We start from the raw sequence: 26,770 nt of genomic DNA, 5'->3' as shown, positions 1-26,770 counted from the left end.
TGGCGTTCAGTGAAACACCATGCAGTCGCCATCTGAGAAGTGACTCAGAGTCTGCTGCTTACTAGAGTACCAGCATCACTTCCTACAACATGCATGTCTTTCCTCCTGGACTCCCACCCAAGCTGGAACTCAGCCAGTGCCTGTTTCACTCTTGAGATATACAGTACCCAACGTGTAGTCTGGCAGGACTGCGAGTATACCAGCAATAAACCTGATAAATAAATAAATCTCAGCACTTGCTATGAGTCGCCTTTAGCCTGGGCACTGCACAATCACAGCTGATGGTATGTTATACACATAAGTCAGCTCTAAGCATAGTTCCATGACATCTATGTCCTTGAAGAGTGTTTCAATAAGAAACCCTATGCAGTAAGATTGGAATCTCCTTTGCTATTCAGAGGACATTTACTTCCTCAGGGCTACTTCAGGTGTGACAGCAGAAGCCAGTCTGACATAGTTTACAGTATGCTGTAGTCATACAGTGCTTTCTTCTTAGATCTTCCCCATATTATAGGGCCACCTCCTACAGTTCATTCACTTATGGTACTTTCTATCATAAAGGTGGCAGAATAACAAACCCACCTTTGCTCTTCTGCTAAGGTCTCCATCCATCAGTATGCTTTTACATCCCATCTCTGAACCACGCATAAAAGCCCCTTGTTTCCAAATTCATCTCAAAAGCTCTCTTCAGCCCACACTACTGTTAACACTGGTTGACAAACTACCATTACTTGGACTGTTACTCAGTTCCAAGGACTTACCTTTGATCCTCATCCTCCCTCCACAAGTCAAACTCTATCTGCCTTTCAGCCCAAATCCTGTTTCTTTTCTCTGCAACACATTTATCAACACTGTTCTTTTGTTTCATTGTCTGAACTTTTTGCTCAGTCTCACGTTGCCAGTTTGAATGTAGCAACACAAAACCCATCCTGAATGTAATTCTCAAACAAGTAATTACACATTTTAAATCTACACAAAATGCTTTCTTTTAGGTGCCACGCTGAGCAAGAGCCTTAAAGACTTAAATCTAACCCCCTTCCTCTTCCACTACATGTTACTGAAGGTTTATGTAATACAAACACAGCACAACTACTCTTCCCTTCATAGACTTGTTTTACGTTGTCTCCATCTTTCTCTTCTACAACCCACCCAGCCTCAAACTTACACCCACATCATCACATTGCAACTGCAACTCGATTTCAATGGCTTATCTTGGCAGCCCTTGGCACAGAAGCCGCCTTTCATGAGCTGTGTGATAAAGCTGTTACTCATTCCCTTTGCATTCTGATCCCTCACAGAAAACACTTGCACTGCAATTTTAAAAGAGAAAGGACTATTATCCTAACTAGCTGGCTAATATTAAAAGGTTGGGGAATAAATATGAAGAAACTAATGGCAAACAAAACCAGAAATCATGTCATCTTTACAGTGCACTGCTGGAACCTCCCAGACAAGTTGACTTATACAATGTACCGTACCCTTCCCTCCTATCTTTATACTAGATAAATAGTATAAATAGCATAAATATAATAGTATAAATACTGGACATATTGTATAAATGCTATAAATATAATAGTATAAATACTAGATAAAGACTATAAATAGTATAAATACTAGATATATACTATAAATATAACAGCATAAATACCAGATAACTAGCATAAATATAATAGTATAAATACTAGATAACTAGCATAAATAGTATAAATGTATATTTAATGGTGCCATTCCCAAAAGATTCAGCTATTTCAAACTTACAACGAAATGGTTACATGCTAAATATACCTTTAAATAGCTCCTTACCTTATCCAGGGAGAATGTTTTAGTGACAGCAAAGCCCCATCCAGCTTCAAAAGCTCTTCGAATCATTGAAGAACTAGTAGTAGGGGTTGCACTGGCAAGGCCAAAAGGATTTGGAAACTTCAGTCCAGCCATCTCTACACTGATGTCTACCAAGTCAATAGGAGTATAGAAGAGCGGTAGTTCTGGAACAGCAGAAACTGCAACACCATGTAAGGACTGTAAAAAAAACAACCAAAGGGAAATCACAGAAATGTCTGCTGATTCATTTTTATATCATTTATTATTAACCCTGTTAAGGGAATAATTCCTATATAATAACCAAAAGTGTAAGTATTCTGTGTTTAGACTTGCAAATCAACAACACATGCAATCACTCGCATACGTAGTATGTTCTGTCCAAACAGCATTTATTCTGAAACCCTATGCCAGGCTGGAAAGAACTGAGTAATAAACACAGTGCAACAGTTCATTTATATCCCCATACAAACAGGGGTATACACACACCTTTTCTAGTTTTATTCCCAGGTGCTCATTGACAAAGAGTGTGAAACCCAAGGACAGGTATCCATGTGCAGGATATTCAACCTAAACTCAGTGTATTTCAAATTCCTACTTACAGATTTTATCCAGCCTCCACAATGGGACACAGATCAATAGATGCAAAACTACTACGGTTTTAATATTTAATTGTATCAAGAAGAATAATTTAATGGTGACAAAAATTAAGGCTCTGCTTTGGGATGAAAGAACATCATCTACACCTTATGGCTGCGACACTGCAGACACTTGTATTTTCATTTTAAAGACAGCCTTTTCTCTGGAGAGTCAGTGGAAAGTTTTCCACGGAAATGGTGCATCTAAAACTGGAGAAACTGTAGAGAGAACATCTTTTCCCATGCACAAATCCCAAAGAGCATCCCAATCCGGCCACAGCAGATACAGTGAATCTCATTGCTCACTCAGACAGATGACTTGATAAAACTACAAAGGAATCAAGCAGGAATCCCTGCACAGTCTGTTCTTAGTAAGTCCCAACAGAAGATCACAGCCTTAGAGTGAGAGTTTCTTCTATCCTTAAAATGAAGGTTTCTTCAGCAGGGCAAAAAACAAACCCCATGACTGGAGGTGTGGAGAAGGTTTTCTGTAACAAAGTAAAAACCCCAGCCCTTACAAACAGCCCCTTTATAGGTTGTTTTCTTTTTGTTTTTAAAAGGAACTTACCCCATTTTTACCTATGACAACTAAAAACCATGGATGGGATGAACGCTTTTTGTTTGTTATAGTGCCTTTTCTTTCCTAGGCTGGTTCAAAACCCCGGAGTTCACTCATCTGTTTTGGTTTGGGACTGCCTGAATTCACGGCTCAGACTCCAACCCCAAGTCTTTGCTTCAGGGATGATACACTGGGGGTGGCAATAACAATTTTCTGACAGCTTAATAGCACTGAAAGTCCTGAGACTGTCCAGCCTGGATGATGGTATCGTTAATAGTGGACATGGAGAAAAGTTAATTTGTAAAGATCACCTAACTACCTCCAGCATCCTGACCTCACCCAGCTGATATTCCTCTCTCCTTTTGGCCAATTCCACTCTACATGCACATGTGAGCAATGAACCCGACTGCCCACTTGGAAAGCAGTTATTTCCTCTCCAGAATTGTTCAAATGCTCTCTCTGAAGACATTTCAGTCTGCGGATTGCTCACAAACTATTCCATGCTTATATAGCTGTAAACTCCTATAATGGTTGGACTTGATGATCTTAAAGGTCTTCTCCAACCTAGCTGGTTCTATGATTCTATAGAGCGATTAAGTGCTTCATATACAGCTTAAGTTACATCACACTGCTTCTTTTCCCAAGGAGGACAATTTAATCTCTACAAGTTACTTACAATGAGTGTTGCTTGAAAGTGACCCTTAACTAGAGAACCCAGATAAGCTTTCCGTGATCAAACAGAAAACAAACCCACTTATGACCAGGTGGTCAAATACACCCATGCAAAAACTGCCCTTGCCTCATGCATACCATCACATGCAAACTAGTGAGAAGCCACTTCCCAAACCATATGCAAAGAGACCTTTTCTTCCTGCCAGACTTCCCTGCCAAAGAGCAATACAACAATTCCATCCAGACCATTCCAGCATCACAAGATGTGCTACACGTTTGTTAACATGAGGTGACCCATGGAGGCGGCAGAGGGAGGGTTAAAAATGCTTCAATGGAATAAACCAAGCCTTTAAAAACACCCAAGGGGCAGGATGCAGCTGACAGCTCAGTAGCCAGTGGCTATACATCCTCGCAGATTTATCTCCCACCTTCCTATCACTTCCCTTTTTTGCTCTATTTATGGAGGTTTTGCTGTTTTTTTCCTTTCAGCACAATAAAAGCTTATAAAAGAAATAAATTTACTGAGCCCTGATGGGTTGTTTTCTACAAAGCAAAAGTTTTGGCAAACGAAAATGTTTTATAGCTTCCTGAAATCATCTTTATAATGAAGGATTTCCCTGACATTGCACAAACAAATAGGAAAAGAAAGCCTGCAGGCAAAGGTTTAGTTATAGTAACTCTTCCCTTGATTTTTAAGAATGGAGGACACAAAGTAAGCCCATTCTTCCTCTAATTTGATTCCAACCAGCTGAGCTAACAACACTGCACGTATGCATTGTTCCAGTCACAGCAATTCTTTGGCTACTGGAATAGGGTGGTGAAAAATCCCAATATGCTGCATGCATTGGCCCTACCTTACTCAAACCAGGATCTGCCTAGAGGCAAAAGCAGCAGAGTCTGTAGTGCAGGGCTGAGAGACAGGAACTCAGCTTTAGAACTGATGGCATCTGTGACATTCATTTCCTTTAGATGGAGAGGATTCGTAACCGAAACGATCTGGTCTAACTCCATTTTCAGGCCTTTAATAAAGATAGACTGTGCAAGTGAGTAGTTGTATTACTGTTATTTTTCACAGAGAGCCTTCTCTACAGACCTTACTACCTGGAAGAGTTTTCCTGAACACTTTTGTCTCGTTCCTGCTTTCGCTATTTTTAAGCCTGCTATTAAAACATCTCTTTTCTCCCTTGCATGTTTTTCTTCTATCCTCTCTCCGATTACCCATTATTTAACTTAGTTAAATAGGTTTAAGCTCTGTTAAATATGTTTCTGTTAGATCATACAACCTCAAATGTTGGAAGGGATGCCTGGGGACCAGCTAGACCATCACCCTTGCTTGAAGCAGGGTCAACTACAGCAGGTAGCTCAGGGCTCTGTCCAGTGAGCAGAGATTCTCTAAGCTCTTTCCTGGCTTTCCACTTCTGGAAAAGACATCTATCTTACTCAGTGGTAAGCAACTAAAATACCAGCTTTCCCGCACTTGCATTTAGTCCACTCTGTTTTGCAGGAGGTACTTTGTTACCCATCTCCATGCTAGTGGTTTCATACGCTGTTCCAGCTAAACAAAGCTGTTCTTCGGTTATCCTGAAAGGAAGCAGACACCATAACTAACAGCTTCAAAGACATGCTTCCAGGGAGCCACCCATCTCCGGTATTGACTATGAAATAATGTACATTCATGTATGCTCAAGGAATATAGGAGAATAGTCAACCTTCAGAAAAGAATCAACAACTGTACTCTTCAGATATAAAAGCCTATATATTTTTGACAGCATAAAGAAAAAAATTGCAAATAGACAATGCTGCTTCAAAAGAACACTGTGATGTGCTCAAAACTCACACTGAATAGCATCTTAGTGTAGTTCAATTTATACCAGTCAGGATCCAGCCCTCTATTCTTTAAGGGTATCATGTACATTTCAGGATAGGGAGAATATAAAGGAAGCTGCCCACACGGGGGAGATAACAGATTTAAATAAAAGAAAACTTCTTGTGAACCAGAGAGGAAAAGTCCCTTTTTAAGAGGGATTTTAATGAGAAGATGGCAGCCTCACTGCCACTTATGGGAAAACACCCCCAAGTAAGTGTTTGAATAGAGGCAGAGTGAAGCATTGACGCTGGTGCAGTGGTCCAGCAAGAAAATACTGGGAGAAACTCAATGCAAGAGCTGTCTTTGATGTCAAGGCAGGCACAGAAAACTAGAAGTTAGTCCTGCACTAATTGTGAATTACGCTTAATAGGACCATTATATTATTAAATCCCATTTACTGATCAAAAAGAAATGACTGGTAACTGAGGCATAGAAGAGAACAACAGCCTATATTGCTTCTGCACAGGATCATGAAGTCACTGTCAGGCAAAAGTGAGGGCCATGACAATCCCCAACCTAAATAAATCACCAAGATTATTTCACAGACATATTTATGACATTCACAGAATAACACAAAAGGTTCAATCCTCCAAATACATGGTGGCGTGAATCGGGCTGGTTCTATTTGGATCTCTAATGACCTGCAAAGTATGGTTCTAGGAACACTGATTATTTTCTAGTAGATTCTACCACAACTTTTCTTAGGGTTTGATTGGTCATGTTAATAGAAACTAAGCTGACACAGGTGCTGCTGAGGTGAATCCATGCTTCATATTGCAGGAGGACTATGTTAAGGCAGGAGGTATTTAGGCAACTAATGATGGAGAGTTTCCAGCATAAGAGCAGCCAAGAAGCTTCTGTAAATAACTCCCAGTTTTGAACATATGGCATTGCTGCTGGAGAGTCCTTGAGTCTGGATCTCATCCTTCATTTGACCACGTGCCAGAGCTGGAGTTTCAGGGCATGTATCAGGCCCATCTGTTTGCTTAGCCTTTTGCCTGGAGTAGGTTGGGATACAAACAGGGTGCCGGTCAAACAGCGCATGCTGCAAGTAGGCAGGGGGGTGGGTTTGAGTTTCAGGCTTTGATAGGGTCTTGGGCTGGATGAGAAACCCTATGGAATAGTTTTACTTGCTAAAGGCTGACTGCATTATTTATAGATGCCGGTGCTGAGATAGTTGGCGATTTGGGGAAGGGCTGTAACTCAAATGAAAACGGAGAGGTGGTATCCATGTATTTATTTAACATTTAACATGTACTCAATGCACAGGGGTCACAGGGAGGATGCTTGCCTTAGGATCTCACCGCAGAGAGAAAATAAGGCAGTGTGTAAGGGTCTTTTCTCATTTCATATGGGAATGTTCCAGAATTTGGGGCTGTGAATGGAAGTCATGCACACACATGCACACAGCCACCCCTATAAACATCAGGTGAACACAATCCTCCTCTAAACAACTTCTTTTAAAACCAAACTCTCCTCCAGCTGCTACAATTTCTACTAGGTCCACACTGCTGGTGAAGTAAATTGCCAAATTACAGCACTGTGCACCACAGCAACCAGATTTTACAAGGGCTGCACATCCAAATAAATGCCCCTGGGCAACCCATTCATCTAACAGCTGGAAAGGTGACACTTGACATTTGGAAACCTTCCCGTGAAGATTGCTGTAAGGCTTTCCCATTAGCTTCCTGGGGAGACTGTAAGGTTGAATAAGCTGCCTTGAAACCTGCAAAGGGTACCAGCGATGCTCTAAGACCACAAGCCTGCTTGATTTAAAATTCTAATTCTCAAGCCATGACTATTCAGATTTTTTCCAAGGTACTAAATACATTCTGGGGGGTGTGGAGGGTGGGGGGTGGGGTGGGTGTGAAGCAAGCTTTGAGGAGGAAGCAACGTGATAAAGGAGGGGTTTGAAGCGATGGGTGTATTTCTAAAGGTTAAAGAGGAAGGAGACAAAAAAGAGGAGATATCCCTCTCTCCCCCTGTCACAGTTACCCCAATTCACTGTGCACTGAGAAATGAAGGAAGCGGGTCAGGGATTAAAGATGCTTCACACTCAGCATTTTCATAGGGTCTAAGGAGGCAGGACACAAACAGCGCTTGAGAACAAGTGATAAAAAATATGCACAGATACTAACAACAAGCTTTCAGTTGAAGTATTTTTAGGAAGTGAAATCAGACCCCAACAGCATGAAACTGCACAAACATGCAATCAGAGAGGCTCTGAGCAGATGGATGGGGGAGAAAGACAGCGAGCTGTTACAGTCCCAACTTCAGTTGTTCCAATCTCTTTTTTTGTGGAAGAATGAATCATGTATCGTGTTTCTGAAAAGTTCCTTGCACTACGAGCATGCTTTGTCAGCTGGTTCTGCACACGCAGCCTGGCTCTCCTGTCTCAGAAGGTTCCTGTGCAGCTCCCCTAGAAATCACGCTTTCTTTTACTACAAAAACGAGGGCAGTGACATGTAAGGAGCACCAAGAGGGAATATGCAGCTACCAGGGGGTTTTGAGTCTGCAACCCTTAAACTCACCTTTCTCAGGTAAATTCTCCTTTGCACTATTTTCCTCTGTGCATTTTTCCTATTGGGTTTTGGGGTCCCGTTTGTTAGCCTCACCAGGGCAAACTGTGGCTCAGGTGTAAATCATCTGAGTGCTCTGCAAAGTGTTACGAGGCTAAAAAAGTCTTCCCCAGGTGATTCTTCAGGCACTGCTGGGAGATTTCACTTTTTAACACTGATGGTCTCACTTCTTTTCCCTAGTTACCCAATTCTGACTTCTGCTTGCACTGTGCACTGCAGGGACGCTTGCTACACTCTAGTGGAATTCAGAGCTGAGGCCAAGAACAAAGAACACATTGCTTAGATTTCAGTGTTAAGTATGGGTTCAACTACTCAAACTCAAGTATGTGATCCAAGTTGAATGCCTCTGTAATATTCAAACCACCAGGTAATCAAGGTATGACTTTCTCACAACTTCTATATTTAATCTAAACCACAATGAAATTATGTTTAAGAGTATCTAAGAGCAGATAGCAGTGGGAAAAATACTTTAAAACAATTACCTGTATGTATCTGTGCATGTACCAAGAAGCTTGTTTTCCATCATTTACTGATTCCACCGTGGTGTTAGCAAGACCGCCAATGTCACCGCCTGCAAAAACCCAGGGTTCACTTGTTTGCATCGTTTCTGGATCTACCTCAGGAAGACCCCATCTGTTAAACTTGATAGGTGCCATGGCCTCTCTGACTGTAATTAAAGGGAATGAAAATACGTTAGCAGAAGAAAGAAAACATTGCTGAAATCCACCAAATGCACACTGATAACAATGAGAAAAGCAGGTCCGAGTTCTTTCTCTTACTTAATTTACAGTAGAAGGAAAAGTAGAAGGGAAAAGTGGAAGCATGCAATTCCTGAGAGGACTATGATGGAAAAGCAGCACACATGATATAGAACAGCAGTTTGGGAGTATCAGGATAGTAACCAGGTCCTGAATGACTGCAAAGCTAGACTTGTGAAGGAAACAAATGTGCATGAATGTCACAATAAGTGACTGACTCAACACAGGCTCAAGAAATAATCAGTGCTGATGTTCTTCTGGTCACTCCCTGAGAGCACATTCCAGAAGCTGGGATTCCCAAAGTCATTCTCACTGGCATTATTCATCTCGCAGAGAAAAAAAGTGGAGCACTTCTGAAAATCCTACTGATGAACAATATTAACAAACAAAAACCACATTTTCTCCTTTTCCCTCCATGCAGAGCTTTGCGCTGCACTTCCCATATCAACATCCTTCTCTCCTGTATAACTGGCTATCCACTCTCTTGTACAGCTTCCTACATTGTGACATTTAAACCCAAACCCCAATGTTTCTGATGCAATTCCCAGAAATTCATTTAGATCTCCCAAATTTACTTCCCCCATTTCTCAACTCTCACAACAGAAACACTCTGCTCCTTTGTGACAGGTCATTATTAAACCTGATGGAGCATTTTCAGATGGAACAGTCTCTCACCAGGAAATGTGGTGCTATCAAAGCTTTGGCTTTGACAAAGTGTGTTTGCTTTTAAAGAAATTTCATGCAGAAAAAGATAGGTTTCAATAAAGTCAAAATCATCCGCACTTCGTATTTCAACTCGGAACATCCCAAAAGTACGGCTCACTTGGAAACCTGATATGGATATAACCATAAAGCCATAATCAAAATGAAATGCTTACATGAAGACAATAGATTCTGCATTTTTTCACTGCAATTCCTGTTTTGAGTATATATGAAGATACCTTATTTTTTTCCTACTATTAAATGGCATATACAGGCATTCTGCACTCGAACTATTATTGTCCTTAAAAATAATGTAGATGTGCAAATAGGAAAGGAAGTTTTTCTACTCCATGGCATTAAACACACATAAACGCTGGGGGGGGGGAAGGGGGGAGGGGGAGTGGAGGGTTATCTTGCTCTATATTAACATTATTTCTATTCTGCATTTTTTAATGGTTTTATTACAGAGGCAAAACCACTTCAAAGGAGCTTCATGAAGAGAATCACATTTCCACAAAGATTTGGAGCAAACATTGATGGCATATATCGAAAGGAAAGGTTTCAATAGAGCTTTGTCTATGGGAAGTGAAGATCCTGCAATAAAATGCAGCTTAAAAACGCACCGTCCCTCAGGGACACACCACTAGCAGATGTAGATTGCCAAGGTCAATTAAACTGATGGAGTTGTGCTGTCATATATGGAAAAGAGGAACCTGCCAGTTTAAGACAATGCGAGGGCAAAGTATTGCCCAGTGCATGCTTGAGTCTATACCAGCTTCAGATGCAGCTTTCTCGTAGAGCATCGCGATGGCATTTTCTTCCCAGGCTCTGCATCTTCCTTCACACCCAAATCATGCATTAGAAGTGAATTTCAAAGCGGGGGCTGTGCGTAATCAAGGGCAAAACAACAAAATAGGAAGCAAGGCACAAACATTGTCACCTACGTGTCCCACCTACGCTCTCATAGAATCAACCAGGTTGGAAAAAGACTTTTAAGATCATCAAGTCCAACCTTTACCCTTTGGCATATCCACAGGACTCTAATCCGAAGTATTTATAATGCAACTGGTTCAGAAGGCAGACTCAGAGAAGACAGTCTGAAGCTGAAAGACTGCAGCAGGTTTTCATAACAGAAGTATTGAATCTATCTGGAAGACCTATTGCCTGCACGATCCCTCCCACCGTGCATGCACTCGGTGGCTTAACTCGGCAAAAATACTATTTGCGTAGTAACAGCATCAAAACCTTACGAAACAGTTTCCTTGAAAAATATCTGGATTGCTGAAAGATCACACAACCTTCAAACAGAGACATTTTCCAGTCTGGAAAAGGAGCATTCGGGCTGCTTTGGTTGCCTGGTTTTGCTGGTTTGTGGGTGTTTGCTTTTTAAGGGAAGTGCTCACAATGGCTGATGGTTTTATTAAGACTATTTTAGTAACATTCCTACATCAATAGATTAACTTTCTCGCTGTGTCTCTGCCTGTCTGCGCTTCGAGAAAGCTTTTGACCATCTTCTATTTGCCACGTATAAGATAACTTCCTGTATGCAGTGGTACCAGCTCAGCATGTGGTCTGGACAGTTCTCGCAAGCTAAATACATGAAGGCTTGTGAAGACATGCTTGGAAAAACCCTTGGTGCTGCAGGAGTTGGTATTGGGGATTTAATAGATGATTTTTGTTTCTCTGAGGCAGGACTGAACCACAGTGAAGGTGTTAGAAGGCAACTTGTTATCAGAGATGTAGTTTCTCAGACGAAATTATGTAAAACTGGCAGTTCTGACAACTTATTTCATCTTGTGGGAAAAAACAGGGTCTAGCCTCTGTTATCTTGAATCTATTACATTTCTCAAACCTAACTTCAGGTTGCTTTGTGCTAAAATAGCTGTCTAGACATAATTACACCAAAAGCTTTTTGAGTGCAAAGAATGCCCAACATAACCCTCACCTGAAGCATCTCCCCAGGGCCTGGGGATTTGTCCGCCTGACCAGTATTACTGCAGCTGGGAAGAGAACATTTCCTTGGTAGCAGGGCTGACACAGTATCCAGCAGATACTGAGATGCAGGCTAAGTAAAATAAGGCATGATTTAAAAGCATCTTTATGTAAGAGTTCCTAATGTCCTCCCAGTTTGGATCTAGTACCCAGGGACACCGTGAGGCGGAAGGGACCACGTCCTAGAGCACCTGCAGAAAGAGAAGCCCTTTCTCTGCCCCTAAGAAAGAGTCTAAGAGCCAAACCTGAGCCTGAAAGGAGGTAACCACAAATACTGGTTCTCCAAACCGTTGTCTGGAACTGAACAGTAAGCAAACTAGATACCTAATGGTGCATGATTTGGGACAGGGTAAAGAAAAGACAGTCTTTAAAATCCATGCACTCCCATACCTAAAACTAACATAGCTTTTCTCTTGTAAATTCAAAGTGGCTGTGCTGCCTTCTCCTCCATATCCTGGTGAGGTATTATATATCATTTGAAAAGATCCTTCTGGATGAAAGACAACATACAATTGAATTATTCTGATGCTATCAAGTGACGCTAACACAAATAACACCAAACAAAAGGACAGCTCTGAATATATAGTCCAAATCTGCTGTATTCACAGAGCACACACACACAAATGGGAAAGCAGCAGCAAATTACAGCGCTTGCAAAAACAATATTAAAATATAAGTGAACACAGAAAAAATATTTTAATTAACAAAACAAATCAAATGGAAAAGATTCCTCAAATAAAGCTTTAAAAGTGAGCCTGTGTGTGTTTGACTGCCATGACTAATTATGTATCCATGTAATGTGTGTTCAATTTGGGCTTATTTAAATAGCAGAAATGCTCATTAGCTGCAGTATATCTGTGAAGCTTCAATAAACAGTTTAATGGTTTTTATGTTTAACCAATTTCATAAGTTCCTGTAATTTTAGCTTTAGTAGCTCATTGATGTTATTTTTGATATCCATCTTCCAGAATTCCTTTCCAACAGCAACATCACTTCAGAAACATACAAACAAACTGCAACTTTCTTCATCTCAGATGCAAAACTAGAGCTGTCAGATGCACCAGCAGACTAACTGCTGACACTGCCCTGTCCAAATGCCCAGCAAATAAAGGCACGATCCTGCTTCCTACAGCCTCTGCCACACCAGCACACTGAACCAGGATTAAGGAGTGGTTTAGCTGGATAAAGCTGGGGCCATGTATGCTAGAAGAGGCTGCAGGCTGGTACTGACTTTGTTTTCTGCTTGTCACCAGCAAGCCAATGTGTAGAGATGCCCATTGGGTGAAAGAGCAGAATTCCTGATCTAAGTTAACAGGGCTTTAGAAGTCATCATGAAGCCACTTCAGGATACTGGAAATAGCTCATCATTTCAGGGTGTAGAACTGCTGTACTCCGACTCATTCCGTAAACCTATTTGTAGAGAAAAATCATATTCCAAATGACTCAGCAGGAACACTCCTACCTATTTCAGTAGGAATCTTGTGAATCTCTATAAATTCGGTTTTAGAGGACAATCTTACAGAATTCTGGTGACTAAAAGTGCACGCTGTGGGTGTGAGGGAGATGCTCTGCTCCCAGGAAGACACCAGGTCACCCCTGTGGGCATTCCCAAATGGGGCATCCCAGCCACCTCTCTTCCTCCCTCCTAGCCTCTCATTACATAGTCAAGGCTTCAGTGCTTTGAGGATGAAGTTACTTCATCATTTGAGCAAGCTGCATGAAGAAACTCCACACTCATTGCAGGTTTGCTGCCTTCTGTGTCATCTGCACAAAGGAAAACAAAACCGTACAAGAGCTATGCAAGTTCTTTCCCCTTTTCCCAGGGAAATGTATCTCAATCTATAGAAATAAATATTAATTATGAGTGGCTTAATAGCACTGTAAACAACTTGGGCAAATTTCTCTTTCCTGCATGTTGAACTATACTGAGGGGGGCAGTAGTTAGACTCTAGTAAAGCCACCTGGGCTTTGCTGCTGCAGGTCCCAAGCAAGATGAAAGCTAAAGTAAAACCTAAAGTAAAAGCAAAATATCTGAAAGTTGTGAATGATTCCCAGGAATATGAAATTGAATTTTACCCTTCACTTGCAATGCAGTAGCTGCTTATTACCAAATATTTCATATACTCTATTTTGTCCTCGCAAATAGCTTACTATGGGGTTTTTTGCAAAGGTGCTATTTGGAGTTTGCTCGGGTATTTTTGCATTCCCCTTTTGTCTCTCTCCAGGAAAATAAAATAAGACATTAACATGCTAAAAGTTAGTGTTCTTATACATGGGAACCCTTTCTCTTTACTGCTGCCCACTAAAAATAGAATGCTTAACTAAACTTACATTGTCTCCCACCCTGTCTTACTCCCCTGTGCTGCACTGCATGTTACAGTACATGTTGACCAAGCGTGCTATTTCCCATAATTTCTCCATGGTTCTCTTCAGAAAGTCCACGTTCTTCTCAGAAATTGAGGAAAAGAAATCAGAACAAGGACAATTTTGCAGTCCAACCAAATGGTTCCCTTTTCCTTACTGGAACAAAATAGGTACGAAAATGGTTATTCGAAGTTTAGCCTTTAAAACCAACTGGACTGGTGTTAAGAAGGCTGTACACAAAATTACATTTGTCTATCGACAAGCTGCAATTTGGAAGGGTGACAGAAGGTATTTCACTCATTCACTAATATGTCAGAGGCCTCCAAAATAACAAAGCAAAAGAGCAGAAACATGAGGAAAGGGACAAAATTCTTTCACATGTCTTTTCTGATATAGGTCAGTTGTGATGCCTTGAAGGCTTCGGTAAGCTGTACAGTCAAAAAAAAAGCAGTTTGTGTTTGAAAAACCTGGGCTTCCTTAACAAAAAGCAAAACATATTTATTACTCCATCTGCAGTGGTTTGATTTGAACTGTTTTTGAGGGGGTTTTTTACTGCTTTCAGTAAAGAGGTAATGTTCCTACAATAGTCTAGAAGGCAACTCTTCTGTTTTGTCTATTAGCAACTTCGCGAGCATCAAATGGACTTAGGAGTCCATCTTTCTTAATTAATGATGCATTTCTATGATCCCCAATGGGAGGATGAATACCTACTAAAACTGTTGCTTAAAAACACATCCAGCATTTTATTTCTACAAAACCAAACAGACTAAATACCTACTGTGAGCACATGGAACCGAAGTTGCAAATGTAGCAGCTACCGGACAAGAATCGGAAACATCTTGTTGAGGACAATAAAAAGCTTTCTAACCTATGAGCTATTTCTGCAATCTGAGAGAGAGAAATAAGTTACCCCCATGCTTATGTCTTGCTGAACAAAGTAATTCTATGATTCCATGACGGAGCTCTTTCTATCAGCAACAATTAACACATTTATTGAACCTGCATCTCAGTCATCCAGTCATAGAATCACAGAATGGTTTAGGTTGGACAGGACCTTAAGATCATCCAGTTCCAACCCCTGCCACAGGCAAGGACACCACACACTAAACCATGTCACCCAAGACTCCATCCAACCTGGCCTTGAACACTGCCAGTCATAGAATAATTCAGACTAGAAGGGCCCTCTGGAGGTCACCTACTCCATCCCCTTCTTCAAAGCTAGGTCAAGTTCAACATCATATCAGTCTGGTCATCACACTGCCTGGTTTTGAGCACCTCCAGTATTTTCACCTTTTGATAGAGAATATATCCATCTTTTGAATGCAAAATACAAAAATGGGCTTCCTTTTTTTAAATCCAACACTAAGAACAGAAGATGATTTGGGGTTTCCTTTTGTTTTATTTTGGTGGGAAGTTCTGTTGGTTTTTTTTTGTGGTGTTCCCCCCCCCCCCCCCCAGCTTCTTTTTGTTACATATGCAAGTTTGGTTGTAATCCCACACTTGTAATTTGACTTTCATTAAGACAGCTTAGCCCAAAAATAGATTTGAAAGCAACCAAAATGGTTACGCTCAAAATAAACAATTGATTCCCTCAAGTCCTAATTCCTTTTCATTTTCATAACATCCAAAACAAATGCCTGGTATTTTAATTTGTAAAGTGATTGCTATTCTATTAGCAGTGTCACCAAAAATACACTGTGAAACTGAGGTGTACTGCTTTCCCCCCAAGCTAAAGAACTGATCAGCATGACTTTGTTCCCCTCCCAGTTTAGGTTCCTATTTAAAAACCTCACAACAACTCATTTAGACAGTGAATGCTAACTAGGAGATACACGACTGGCACAGTAGCATGGCTAAGCAACACACTAAGTTCAACCTTTTAGCTGAAGCAGGTTTTAATGCGAGAGAAAACAGAATCACTGCTTTATTATAGGGTCTGTGAATCACAACAAAACCTACTAACAGCATAGGCTAAGATTTACTTTACCAATTTGATTTTGTCTAGGGTACAGCTGCTGTCTAGATAACAGTCTAGGCCGCATAAACCTATCCCAAAGCAATAGTAAGACACACAAGATAGGAATGGTCCTGGAATTAACTTCACGTGTCCCTCAGGGAACTAGGCTGATCCTGCCTTTTCACTACAGGAGAGAGCTTAGACTCATGGCTGTATGATGGTTTAACTTTATACAGAACTGGACTTGTGAACAAAAAGCACTGAGTAGCTCATTCAGATTCAGACTCTGCTTAGACAATTTTAGACTTACGATTTCATTGATTGAAAAGATTTACAAACCCCCATTATGCTAAGGAATGTTGAAATTCCATTTACACTGGCAGAACCAGCATCTGATTATGATCTTTTGTGGTGGCATGCACTCTGAGGCACTTGCCAAGTCCTCTGTCAGAGCAGTTATACCCGAAAGACCATGACAACATGTCATGGGTTAATTAGCTGGCGTGACTGTGCCCTGGAAAGGAAGGCACACTGAGCACTAAGCCTTTCAGAACTCGCTAAGCTTGACGAGTATCTCCAGGCTGAAGATCTATCCACTTTATCAATCTGTCTTCTTGCTGAGTCAGTGTTGTTTTTTTTTTTTTTTACTTCCAAGTCACATTTGATGCATTTGCCTGAACTCTTTCAATCTAACCTAGTGTCAGAGAACACTCTGAGCTCTCCTCAGTTCCTATGTTCTGAGTTGTACTCATGTTCGTCAGCTCTCTGCTACACCCAGACAACTCCTTCACTCTTTGAAATGCCACCTTCATGCCAATTTCTAGATCTTTATTATGGAACTATATAATTGTTAATTTTTAAGACAAAGCTTATAAAGTGCAACTAAATAATGAGACAAGCCATGACAAGCATGGGTGAATTTAATGAATATGGTATATATGAGAGAAGCCACAGTTCTCTTGCGTATGCACAAGAAATGAGTGATACCCAGACCAGCTGAACCAGAATAATGAATCGATCTTAATTCTTACTTAATTTAATAGGTAAAAGGTAGATGCCAGAGATCAGATCAGTTCAGTTTAAAGTTACAGTATAATGAGTTTCTCTAAAGTTAATTAGTGAGACCAGAAGAAATCCCCAAGAGTATTCTTTGAGATCCCACTTACAGAGAGGAAAGCAAAATATACTGAACAAGTGCACCTCTAATCTGAATTCCTATATGCAGTGATACACTCTATACGGTGATACACAGAAAACTCCTTTGTTATCAGATTCCTCTGCTCTAAAGAGGCAAACCTAAAGGACAAAGAAATTCCTGTAAGGAATTCCTCCAGCCTTCCTCCAGAAGACTCATTTCACAATACTGTCAAAGGACAAAAAACAGCTGTAGCTAGAACAACAATCAGCATTTCCAGAATGCATTAGTCAGGGTTACCTTTATTGTCGCTTAAAATGGAGCCAAAGGCACTGATCACCACATCAGCTTTCAGACGGACAACCTGATCCTTATCTTCCTTCCAGTTTCCATCACTGTCTTGTTCAGTTCGAACAAACTCCATAGCAACAATTTGTCCACCTCTAAGGACAACTTTGCAAGGGGAGAGAAAAGGCAGAAATTCACACTTCTCTTCTTTGGCAAGTTCCATCTGTAGGGTAGAAGAATAGAATATATACCTTGAGCATTGCTGTACACAACCCAAACCCAACAACATACCATAACCCAGTTTTTAACTCAGGATGCTAGCACACCTTCTTCTGCAATGGAATTTATCTGGGTACAGACAGTCATCTCAATGCCAACTTCAGAGCCTTCCATACTACTGGATCAAGCAGCTCTAGACAGGGGCAGCAGGTAAATCTGCAACTCAAATATTTCTCCACTCTATTTTCTTATTGTTCCTGTTACTATGAATATGTGTAACTCCTCTGAAAGAGTTCTCTCATGTAAAAATCTGCATCTTTTAAAAGACACCAATTATTAATTAAGTCCATGCCCTGATTAGTGTTTACTCTGATTTTAAGATGTCATGAAATGCTGACTACTGTGTGCAAAGAAGTTTCCTGAGTGACAATCCAAACTTCAGATCTTCTGAATCTCTGCTGTGGGAAAAGTGCTGAAGCCAAACAGCATTTTGCCTTAGCAAAGTCTTTGGGATTCAATGATCTCTGTTCACAAGACAACTTCTTTGAACATGTAATCTCCAAGCTGACATCATTCTAGCATGGCTGTTACTACCCGAAGCTGTTTTTATTTCACTTTTTGTCAGAGCCATTGCATGACTGGATGAGTACTGACAACACTGAAGAACTTACCCATGCTGCTAACAAAGATCTTGGTTCAGAACGAAAGCTGATTCCTGAGTGGCTAAGTACCTGAATAGCACACAAGTCTGTGCAATGGCTTCAGCAACGTCATTATGGTCAGAATTCTTACAGAAAGTGCAATTATGCATCAAGAAACACTCCATTACCTTTTTTTGCACCTCCATTCCCCTTCTATGAGACCTGGAAGATGCCCACCATCTTGGTCATCTGTTGATAACCGAACTACCATAACCCTCATAATAAAGATCCACGTCTTGATATCCTAAAGTATGTTAAGAGTGCAAAGTGTACAAAGTAAATGATAATGGGAAAAGATCACCAAAACCCAAAAAACTATCTGAAAAACTCCTCCTGTAGTACAGAGATGCTGAGGAAGCAGTCTGTTTCAAAACGTACAGATGTCCTGATAAATGCTGACATGCAAAGCCGACCTAGAAAATCAAACTGAACACTGAAATCTGTGATGAATGACACTGCTCCATTGCCACTGGCAGTTATTCAAAGCCAAAATCACTGTAAGTAATCTTCTCACAAGATTTTATAGGCACCAAAAGCAACATCCCAATCACAGAGGTTCATTAAACAGCAGCCAGGAGGCATCATTCTAGGATCCAACCATGACTTGTAGAGTCACGTACAAGACTCAAATGACCATTTGATTTCTGGTGTGCTCCCAAAGTTAGAAAAATCTACTGTATTTTCTAATTTATGAGACAATTTTCCCCTGTATGCAAATGCCTCTCTCTGATGTTACAGGAAACAGGTACAACAGAGGAAAATCATTTGTACAGAGACTATATAAAGTGAGCCTCTGATCTTTAACAAACATTTATACATTTGAAGAGCGTTTTTATACAGAAAACCTTTAGTAGATGTCTTGACCTGTAGCACACATTCAGGTCCTGTATAAATAACCATCAATATGCCCTCTCATAAATGCTATTACCCAGTTTTACCTCCTCTGGGACAGCCCTGATATTAGTGAATCCCTTCCTGAAGGCCACAAACACACGATGAGCTCCACAGCGTAAAGCAGATGTTGCACAGTCAAAAGCAGTGTCTCCTGCCCCAAGTACAATCACAGTTCCATGTATTGATGGCAATGGAGAGTGACAGGCACACATCCCTGAAAGATGAAAGGAAAACCCCATTTTCAAGTAGAGAAACCATTTCTGCATGACAGCTGAAAAGGTACTTGCACTCAAAGCAGTGTAAAATTGCATCTTACAGTTCCCAAGCATGGAGTGTCACTATCAAATTATTCTGCTTCACTGAAAGACAGTTTTATTCCCATTTTTAAGATATGCTCATATACATAATTTCATAGTCAGTGCTCTAAGCAGCTGCACCTTTCTATCTGGAAAGAATTCAAATGACAACACACTGGTAGGATTGTGGGTCCTGTCAGGTTGAGATTAGCATCATGAGACCTTTTTATTTAAGAAGTAAGTTTCTCTCTGATCAGATTCATTATCCTCCCAGTTAAAAACCCAACACCACCTCTTAACAGATTGTAGAGAAGAACGCTTGTCATTCACCAAAAGGTGGCCAGTTGTTGACAGTTTTGTGTAGTAAGTCTATAAAAGTTTCCCCTCAGTTAGTTTTCTACAAGGCATTAACACTGGTCTGGCTGTGACATGGTTCTCAGAGGCTATTCTCTACAGCAGCTGAACATCAGGCAGAAAGAAGAGTGTTATGACAGTAATTCCTACATGTTCCACTGGAAGAAAACATTTCATCTACAGTGGCTTTCTACAGACGAGTTCCAAAGAGTTACCTGGAGAGAATGACAACATGATGTGTTCGTCACCTACAGCTTGGATTTGATGATTCAATGACACAAGAAACAGTAACGTAAAACTAAACTCTGTGTGTTCCTTGTATGAGGCTAAACTTTATCACCAGTTTAAATACAACTTGATTAGGCAAATTATGGCAACTTAACAAATAATACCATAAATGATATATAGCTATATTGTCAATGAGCCTGTGATCATTTCAGTCAGGAGGCGCTCGCTGCAGCGTAACTCCAGTATCCTGCTCTAGTAGCAGCTTTGCACATGCAACTGGAAAGAAAAACAAGTATCAGTCAAAGAAACAAAGCTTTTAATCTAGACACAGAAACAGAGTGAGAAACGGCATCCTAACGCACATATTATCTCTCCATTTGTGGAATGCTTAATGTATGGCAAATGCTCTCATTTCCTCCCCCTCCACACCCCCCATGTATATGGTATTGCATTTACTATTTACTAAATAGGTTTCTTATTCTACAATTCCCTCTAAACTTTTCTCATTCCTTTTTAACAAACCTACTCCTTCAAAATTGTACATTAAGCAGCGGAAAAAGCCCAAGTGCAGCAGGAGAATGGCAGCTCAGAGGGCCTTTACAGGACTAATCTAGGATGGATCAATCACAACAAGGGGAACAAAGAACATTCCCAAGGTAAGTTCATGTCTCTGTATCTGTACTTTCCTCCTGGAGGAAACTATATGAAATACTGGTATTCAGAACTTTATAAGCATGCACACTATGTACATTACTATGAATAAGTCTATTATGTCTATTATTTAGAGAACTGTCATAGTAAGAAGAAAAGGACGTGTGTTTTAGTTTAAAACCCTGTGCTTTAGAGAGCAAGAGGTGGCTGCAGCTACAGACAGACACGAGGAAAATTAAGCAAAAAAAGACCATGTTAATTAACAGACAACACCAAAGGGCTATCTATTACTGTCACTCAGAAAAGGCTAGTTCTTCAAAGTTCATCCTTTTTATCATTGTAGACTTAATGTATAAGAAATACCATTCCATATCCTGGCAAATCCACAGGATTACTTTGCAACGCTTTCAAAGGTGCACATCAATGCTATACAGATCCTCATGAAGGCAGGTGACTTATAGTACATAAGTGCTATGAGTTCACATGGAACAATAAACTTACGAATTTTAGTCAAATTCGTAGAATCAAATGAAAAAAAAACCAAACCCACCCATTTCTCCCAACCTATTTCAGCTCCCTTTTAGCTTAAGACAAAATAAATAACGCATTTGATCAAAGCAGCAGAGAGATGGGACAGATGATACCGAGAATTTCCCTTCCTAAACATTTTGCATAAAATGGGGTAATGAACTTTGCTTTTATATGCAGAATAATTTGCTGCAGAAGATATGTTCTTCAACACATTGCTTATGGAAAGCTTGCTAAATAAGCAGGCAACCCAAGTTGATCACAGAATCTTAGGATCAGCTAGGTTGGGAAAGACCTTTAAGATCAAGTCCACATCTTTGATGCTAAAAGAAATCTCTGAATGCTAAGATCAGTTTGTACATAAAAAAAGGTGAAAACTAATAAAAAAGGTGTATGTGTGGTTAAACATGTGATCATATGTACAACACCACATACTATATATATACACTACAGGTTTACTACAGGTAACTGTACACGGAATCTCTTGCTTTTCAATCTGGACACTGGGGAATCTAGACCACGAGGGAACGTGGCACAGAAATCACAAGCCCCATCTCATACATCCATCTGGGGTTTATGACTTCACACTCTGGGCCACTGAAAGCAGCTATACTTGGGGAGCAAATGCAGCCATCTCCATACTCAAAACAAAGATGCAAAAGCATAAAACAAGACTGCATTTGGTGCCTATGAAGCAAGTGTTGTCTTATTAGTTCCTGGCATACTACTGTTGTTCTGAGTCTTAGACTCTAAGCTCTTTTGGTAAGGAAGATGCATCTGTAAAACATGCAGAGCACATAATCGGAGATCAAGTCAAATCATTTATCAACAATATAGAAAGCAACTGTTTATATGGGTCACCAACACCTTCTTTAATACCAGATTCTTTCCAAGCCCACCTTATATATACTATTTATATCAAGATAATTTATACAAGCTTATGACATCACTGGAGTATAATTCAAAATGACAAAAATAACTTACTAGGGGTAATGATTTGCCATATGTTTAGATTTTTATCGATGACTGTTTTACAGTCTCTAGGACTGTGGGTTTCCTACAGCCTCCTACCAGAGGTACTGATAAGTTACGATGTAGACAAGTTGTCCATGCGGTGGTGATCAGAGGGTGACCTGTCACCAGTGGGGTCCCCCAGGGATCAATATGGGGCTCAACCCTGTTTAATATCTTCATAAATGATCTGGAAGATGGGATCAAGCATACCCTGACCAAGTCTACCAATGGCACCAAACTGAGAGGGAAAGCGGATACTTGAGAAGGGAGAGCCATGCTGCAGGATGACCTGGATAGGCTGGAAGAGTGGGCTGACAAGAATCTCATGAAGTTCAACAAGGATAAGTGTCAGGTCTTGCACAGGGTAAACACAACCCAGGAGCTCAGCACAGGCTGGGATCTACCTCTGTGGAAAGGGACATGGGACTCCTGGTGGACACAAGCTCAACAGGAGTGAAGAGTGTGCTGCTGGGACAAAGCAAGCCAACAGGATGCTGGTTACGTCAGCAAGGGCATCACCGGTTGCCATAAGGAAATCATCATCCCACTCGGCTCATGTCAGGCAGCGCCTGGAACACTGTGATCAGTTTTGGTCCTTGCTATATAAAACAGATGTGAATGGGCTGGAGAGGGTCCAGAGAAAAGCCACAGAGATGATCAAAGGATGGGAAACCTTGTGAGGAAAGGCTGAGAGAACTGGGCTTATTCATCCTGAAGAAGAGAAGGCTCAGGGTTAAGGCTATCACCACGTTCCAGTATTTAAAGACTAGCTACAAAGAAGATGGAGACTCCCTTTTTCCAGGGAGTCACACGGAAAAGACATGGGGTGATGGGCACAAGTTGATCCCCGAGGTCCCTTCCAACTTGGTATTCTATGATGTTGATTCTGTAATGACTTTCCTGATCACACACAAGAGAAAACCCTGCCCCAGAAGAATTCACTGGGAGGTGCTTCATAATTGGATATGCTGCTTAGTGACCGTGACTACAACAAAAACATACCACTCACCTGGTTTACTTGCCATTGCTACCAAAGGTAGAAAGTCTTTAGATGTGTAGAAGCCATGATCCATTCTCAGTCCCTGGAATATACTGTCTCTATTTGGTTCTGGCAAACCTAAAATATATATTTTAAGGCATATCAGAACTAAAGGCAAATGTCAATGACATTATTTACACATACTGAAAAATGTCCTCAAAACAAGCACTTTTACAAACCCTTAGATGTCTCTAAAAGAACACCACAAATGACTGTAGTTTCATGTTTGTAGTCTGTAGCTGGCATAACTGGTGATCTTTTATAAGTATTGGCACTTGAAAACAAGATTGTTGGATAACCTGTATCATATAACAAATACCAAAGCAAATGCAGAGGAAAGGGTTAGACAAAACAGGGTACAAAAGCAGGGAAGCTACTGCAGAGAAGAAGTCTCTTGTCAGCTCTTCTTGTCTTGTTTTACCTGCATACACATTTAACTCTTACTGCTGTGAAATGGGTTTGTTCCCTTTGTTTTGAGGCAGTTTTCAATGCAGCTAGCCTGCAGATAATACAAATCACTCCATAATAACCAGTTTAAACAATGAGGAGAGAAGGTCAAATGGCAAAGCTGCAGACGTGTCTGATCTGTGAGTATTTGTATGCACCATTTTTTGCCATTCTTGATTGTTTTCTCTAAAGCCTGAAGTCCTTATTGGCTGACATTCATTTATAGTTTTTAATAGCACACATGTATACAGAAGCCCTAGGATAGACACAGGGATAAACTTCACAACCAGTAACAGCAACAAATACCTTTCAATTAAAAGAAAGCAGCAAAAAGCATCTTCCAATTATAACAGAGTATATGCTTGCTCCTGTGGGAACATCTGGACAGCACAAAAAGCCAGCCTAGCTGACACAGAAGTTAAAACGTTCTTGTCATGCAAATGCAATGATCTATCAGGGTGTTTTCAACCTTCATATTTACCTCTAAAACCCCAGAATGTTCTCATTAATAATTATTTAATTAATATGTAATTAATAATTACATATTGGAACAGAGGAAATGTCAACAATTTCTCTAAGAAAACACACTAGAACTGAGGAGTCCTCAGAGCAAGAAGCAGAACTGAAGCGTGCAAAGCAATCTGTGCTCCTGCCATGCTCAGGAGCAGATGACAGCAGACAAGCCTTTCTCCTCTGAGCTATCCTGGTCTGGAAAGCCCCAGCAACACTACTTCAGTGTCAACAGTAAAACAGGATTGCACTTTGAGGAGTCCTGTTCCAAGCAGGGGAGTAAACTTTCCCTACTCTTTATATACTGGCCTTTTTATATCAGTGCAGCAGCCAACGTCTGTTCTTATTACAGCAGATCAAGACTCAGTCATAAGAAAGCTCAGGATTGTTTTGAGCCATCTGATGCAAGGGAAGTTTTTTAAACCTCTAGATCCCTGACTGAAGTTACCAGAATACAAGAAGGGAATCAAAAGGCACCTTTTTAGTTTTAACAGTTCCACTGACAGAATGAAACCATCCTCTCTGTGAATTCACAAGGCAAAAAGCAAATAACACAAGTCACAAAGTTTTGCATTTCAAACCCGTTACATTATTGAGCACTTTCCTGAGCTCTATTTATGCATTAAAAAATCATGACTTGGTTGCTGAACACCTGACTTTCTAACACCACCGATCTATAGGTGGATATTGAGTAAAATAACGTTAGCAAACACGAGCACGTACTGATCTTCAAGACCTCTGAACGCTGTACTTCTTGGGTAGACTGCAATATCAGCTAATGAAGAATGAATAATGGATATCTTAAGAGGCTGCCAGAAATACTTACTGCTATTGGAAGTATAATATGTAAAATGCATTCAAGAGATTCTCTGTTAAAACTGCACAGGTTTTTCCCTATGTATATACTGCAAAACATCTATGGCAAGAAAAGTACCTTGGAGAAGAAAAGCTCTCGGTGACTGCCTACAGGCAGACAACAGAGGAATACAACTGTATCTGTTGAGGTATCTGTAAATCAACTCAGTGACATGTTTTAGTGCCATGGGTTACTGGTGGCCTTGGCAGTGATGGGGAACAGCTGCACTTGATGGGACTAAAGGTCTTTTCCAACGTGGTTGATTCTATGATCTATGATTCAGAACCCTCAGCTTGCTTCTGGGAGAAAGCCTCGTGTCATTAGTGAGACATGCAGCCTGAATTAAAGAGAACTCCCTTCCTCCCTAACACCTATTCCCATTCAAAAAAAAAAAAAACAAAAGGGGGGGGGGGGAACCCTCACATGGAATAATGACAATTATTCTATCTTTAACAGCTTCAGTAATTGAGCTCCTATATGAAGGATGAGTGGAATTATGGGAATGTTGCAATGTTCAAGGTTCAGGTTCATCACTAGAACAGTGTCACTGAAACCAAAGTGCCACTTGTGAATGCATTGGACTCAGTAACGTTTAGCCTGGCTGACATGACCAAACAAATGTCTAAGAGGTAGTCAGCATAAATGACATTTTCTGTTATTTTCATTTGCTGAAATCTCGACGAAAACCATTTCTGCAATATCAAATGTGAACGAAATGCGGGGGGGGGGGGGTTCTTGTACCTCTAAAAACCCCAGCAGTTCCAAACTCTTTGCTAAGCATCACTGGGAGTTGTTCCTTTTGTTGCTTAGTATTTACCATCACAAGGGTTGTATTTAACTTTGTTAAAACAGATCGGTTGGGTACGCCTTAAAGCCACTTGGCTGGCTAAGGAAGAGGCAGGCAGAGATCATGAGCTGGTAAGATCCACTTTAGAGACACCATTTCATACTGAGCGGCCAGCCCACTGAAGTCTGTTCTACAGACAGCTCACATACTGACAAACAGCTAACAGCTTCCTGGGAGAGAGGAGATTTAACAAAAAAGCAGCTGTAGAGGAAAATCATTGTTTCAGGCAAGTGGATTTAAAGCAGAAACACAATTATAAACCTCCGTCACCTATGAAAGACACAATTTAGGTCAAAATAATGAACCAAGAGAAATCCCCTTTGAAGGGAAATCACAGTGCTCCTTTAGCAAAAGGGAATTCACAGCCTAATACAAAATAGCCAGGAGCCACCCAAGAAAAACTGCTTAGAAAAAGATGAGGTCTATCCCCTAGGTTTTCAGCTGAAGGCAGCAGGAGGCAGTTCTCTGCCCTCTGAATCCACCTGCAAGCCATCTAAAAGGATTTTCTTTATTACTTAGTATTTCTTGTCCTGTAAAAACAATCTTTCAGCATTCTGGGTCTCCTGTCTTTAAATAACCTGTATAGAAATCAAGCGCTAACAACCATTTCCTTCACCTGCACTGAAGAGCAGCTCTTCTGAAGGGTAACCAAGAGGAGGCAGCAAAGAAAAACAATTGCACTGGTGGTGTTGGGATAGACTTTGCACACCCATACAGAAACAGAGGGCTCTGCTGGAACCCCAGCCTTCTGCCACCAAGCCCTGGACTTCCTGAAGCTTCAGTCCCTTTAACTGATGCCAGGGAACAGGCTTCTGAAGCAACTGCTATCCAAACCACGCAACGAAGCCTCATGGGCT

The 26,770-nt window shown here is 40.7% G+C and overlaps 1 protein-coding gene across 2 annotated transcripts in view; it reads right to left on the bottom strand.

Annotated features, from left to right (window-relative positions):
- DPYD (dihydropyrimidine dehydrogenase) overlaps positions 1-26,770 on the bottom strand; it is a 346,394-nt gene that overhangs the window by 158,120 nt on the left and 161,504 nt on the right. For both annotated transcript variants that reach the window (XM_061461954.1, XM_061461963.1), the window contains exons 9-13: positions 23,224-23,331; positions 19,188-19,357; positions 17,342-17,552; positions 8,616-8,800; positions 1,804-2,019 (exon numbers count right to left, since the gene is read on the bottom strand). In XM_061461954.1, the coding sequence (XP_061317938.1) occupies positions 1,804-2,019; positions 8,616-8,800; positions 17,342-17,552; positions 19,188-19,357; positions 23,224-23,331 (890 nt within the window). The remainder of the gene's footprint in view (positions 1-1,803; positions 2,020-8,615; positions 8,801-17,341; positions 17,553-19,187; positions 19,358-23,223; positions 23,332-26,770) is intronic.

Source organism: Pezoporus flaviventris, unplaced genomic scaffold, assembly GCF_033815535.1.
Source record: "Pezoporus flaviventris isolate CSIRO_AGI_PZ_B2104156 unplaced genomic scaffold, CSIRO_AGI_Pfla_v1 ptg000001l, whole genome shotgun sequence".
Taxonomy (NCBI): Eukaryota; Metazoa; Chordata; class Aves; order Psittaciformes; family Psittacidae; genus Pezoporus; species Pezoporus flaviventris.
This window is presented reverse-complemented; position numbering and strand designations above follow the sequence as displayed.